Source organism: Chaetura pelagica, unplaced genomic scaffold (genome assembly GCF_000747805.2).
Source record: "Chaetura pelagica isolate M959 unplaced genomic scaffold, ChaPel_1.0 scaffold443, whole genome shotgun sequence".
Taxonomy (NCBI): domain Eukaryota; kingdom Metazoa; phylum Chordata; class Aves; order Apodiformes; family Apodidae; genus Chaetura; species Chaetura pelagica.
In genome coordinates this window covers 1-2,722 of record NW_009952714.1, presented here as the reverse complement: position 1 = coordinate 2,722, position 2,722 = coordinate 1, and the positions used below count along the sequence as shown (strand labels likewise).

At 56.9% G+C, this 2,722-nt stretch overlaps 1 protein-coding gene across 1 annotated transcript in view; it reads left to right on the top strand.

The window, feature by feature from the left end:
- PNPLA6 (patatin-like phospholipase domain containing 6) overlaps window positions 1–2,426 on the top strand; it is a gene marked incomplete at both ends in the record, with an annotated part of 28,062 nt that extends 25,636 nt beyond the window's left edge. Inside the window, 3 exon segments of the mRNA XM_009994598.1 lie at window positions 207–359; window positions 2,140–2,256; window positions 2,393–2,426. Of these exon segments, the coding sequence (XP_009992900.1) occupies window positions 207–359; window positions 2,140–2,256; window positions 2,393–2,426 (304 nt within the window).
- Window positions 2,427–2,722: the final 296 nt, after the last annotated feature.

The following is a 2,722-nucleotide window of genomic DNA, read 5'->3' as shown; positions in this document are numbered from 1 at the left end:
CCCATCCCTGGCAGTGTCCAAGGGCAGGTTGGATGGGGCTTGGAGCAACCTGGGCTGCTGGGAGGTGTCCCTGCCCATGGTGGAGGTGGATCTAGATGAGCTTTGAGCTCCCTCCAACCCAATCCATCCCACGGCTCCGTGATTCCATGACGTGGAGGTGGTGGGGAGATGATGGGGAGGTGGTTGGTGACCCCTCCTGCTGGCAGGTGCCCGACATGGCAGAGATCCAGTCCCGTCTGGCCTACGTGTCCTGCGTGCGGCAGCTGGAGGTGGTGAAGAGCAGCTCCTACTGCGAGTACATCCGCCCGCCCATCGACCGCTTCAAGACCATGGACTTCGGCAAGTTCGACGAGATCTATGTGAGTTGGGGGCTGGGGAGGGTGGTGGGGTGGCCTGGGCCAGCCCCTCTGGTGCCTCTGGTGGTCAGTGGGGTGTCCCAAGCTGTGGGTTGGGGTTTATCAACCTTGGGTTGGGGTTCTTCAACCATGGGTTGGGGTTCTTCAGGCATCAGTTGGGGTTCTTCAACCATGGGTTGGGGTTCTTCAACCTTTCAGATGCCTCTAGTGATCAATGGGGTGTCCCAAGCCATGGGTTGGGGTTCTTCAGGCATCAGTTGGGGCTCTTCAGCCATGGGTTGGGGTTCTTCAACCATGGGTTGGGGTTCTTCAGGCATCAGTTGGGGCTCTTCAACCATGGGTTGGGGTTCTTCAACCATGGATTGTGGTTCTTCAGGCATCAGTTGGGGCTCTTCAACCATGGGTTAGGGTTGTTCAACCTTTCAGATGCCTCTGGTGATCAATGGGGTGTCCCAAGCCATGGGTTGGGGTTCTCTGGGCATCAGTTGGGGTTCTTCAACCTTTCAGATGCCTCTGGTGATCAATGGGGTGTCCCAAGCCATGGGTTGGGGTTCTCTGGGCATCAGTTGGGGTTCTTCAACCTTTCAGATGCCTCTGGTGATCAATGGGGTGTCCCAAGCCATGGGTTGGGGTTCTCTGGGCATCAGTTGGGGTTCTTCAACTATGGGTTGGGGTGTCCTGGCTGTTGAGGGGGTGTCTTGGCCATTAACAGGGTGCCCTGGCTACTAATGGGGTGCTCCAGCTGTGGGTTGCCATCAGTTGGGTGCCCCAGGCCATCATCTCAGGTGCTTCAGACTATCAGTTGTGGTGCCCAGTCATCAGTTGGGTGCTCAAGCCACCAGTTGGGTGTCCTGGGCCACCACTTGGGACATCCCACCCATCAGTTGGGATGTCCCATCCATCAGCTGGGTGCTTGGGCCATCATTTGAGGTGCCCCAGACCATCAGTTGGGGTGCCTGGTCATCATTTGGGTGCTTAAACCATCAGTTGGGTGTCCTGGGCCATCAGTTGGGATGTCCTACCCATCAGTTGAGATGTCATATTCATCAGTTGGGATGTCTTACTCATCAGTTTGGATGTCCTACTCATCATTTGGGATGTTCTACCCATGAGTTGGGATGTCCCACCCATCAGTTGGGATGTCCTACCCATCAGTTGGGATGTCCTACCCATCAGTTGGGATGTCCTACCCATCAGTTGGGATGTCCTACCCATCAGTTGGGATGTCCTACCCATCAGTTGGGATGTCCTACCCATCAGTTGGGATGTCCTACCCATCAGTTGGGATGTCCTACCCATCAGTTGGGATGTCCTACCCATCAGTTGGGATGTCCTACCCATCAGTTGGGATGTCCTACCCATCAGTTGGGATGTCCTACCCATCAGTTGGGATGTCCTACCCATCAGTTGGGATGTCCTACCCATCAGTTGGGATGTCCTACCCATCAGTTGGGATGTCCTACCCATCAGTTGGGATGTCCTACCCATCAGTTGGGATGTCCTACCCATCAGTTGGGATGTCCTACCCATCAGTTGGGATGTCCTACCCATCAGTTGGGATGTCCTACCCATCAGTTGGGATGTCCTACCCATCAGTTGGGATGTCCTACCCATCAGTTGGGATGTCCTACCCATCAGTTGGGATGTCCTACCCATCAGTTGGGATGTCCTACCCATCAGTTGGGATGTCCCACCCATCAGTTGGGTGCCCAGGCCATCGTTTGTGGCTCCCTGGGCCATGGTTTGGGGTGACCCAGGCCACCAATGCCCCCCAACCCCCCAGGACGTGGGCTACCAGCACGGCAAGGTGGTCTTTGAGGGCTGGAGCCGCGGGGACATCATCGAGCAGATGGTGAAGGACCGACGCTCCGCAGACTTCTACGAGAGCAAACGCATGGACGTGAGCAGGGGGTGGCACCAGGGCCCTGGGGGGGCCTCCTGGGGACCCTGCTTGTCCCCACCCTGGCCTCATTGTCACCCCCATGCCCTTCCAGCCCTCCTGGTGCCACTTGTGTGTCCCCCCCCTCATCATCAAGGTGTCCTCCTGTCCCTCATCATCATCATCTTCCTGCCCCTCCCCACCCTGCTCCAGCCTCCTGGCCCCTTGGTGTCCAACCTCAGGATCCTGCCACCCTGTTCCACTCAGTGTCCCCTCCTTGGTCCTTTCTGTCCCCTCCCTGAACCATCTTCTGTCCTGTTCTTGATCCATCTTGGTCCATCCTGTTCCTCTGGACCATCTCCTGTCCCCTCCTTGGTCCATCCTGTCCCCTCCCTGAACAATCTCCTGTCCTGTTCTTGATCCATCGTGGTCCATCCTGTCCCCTCCTTGGTCCATCTTGGTCCATCCTATCCCCTTGGACCATCTC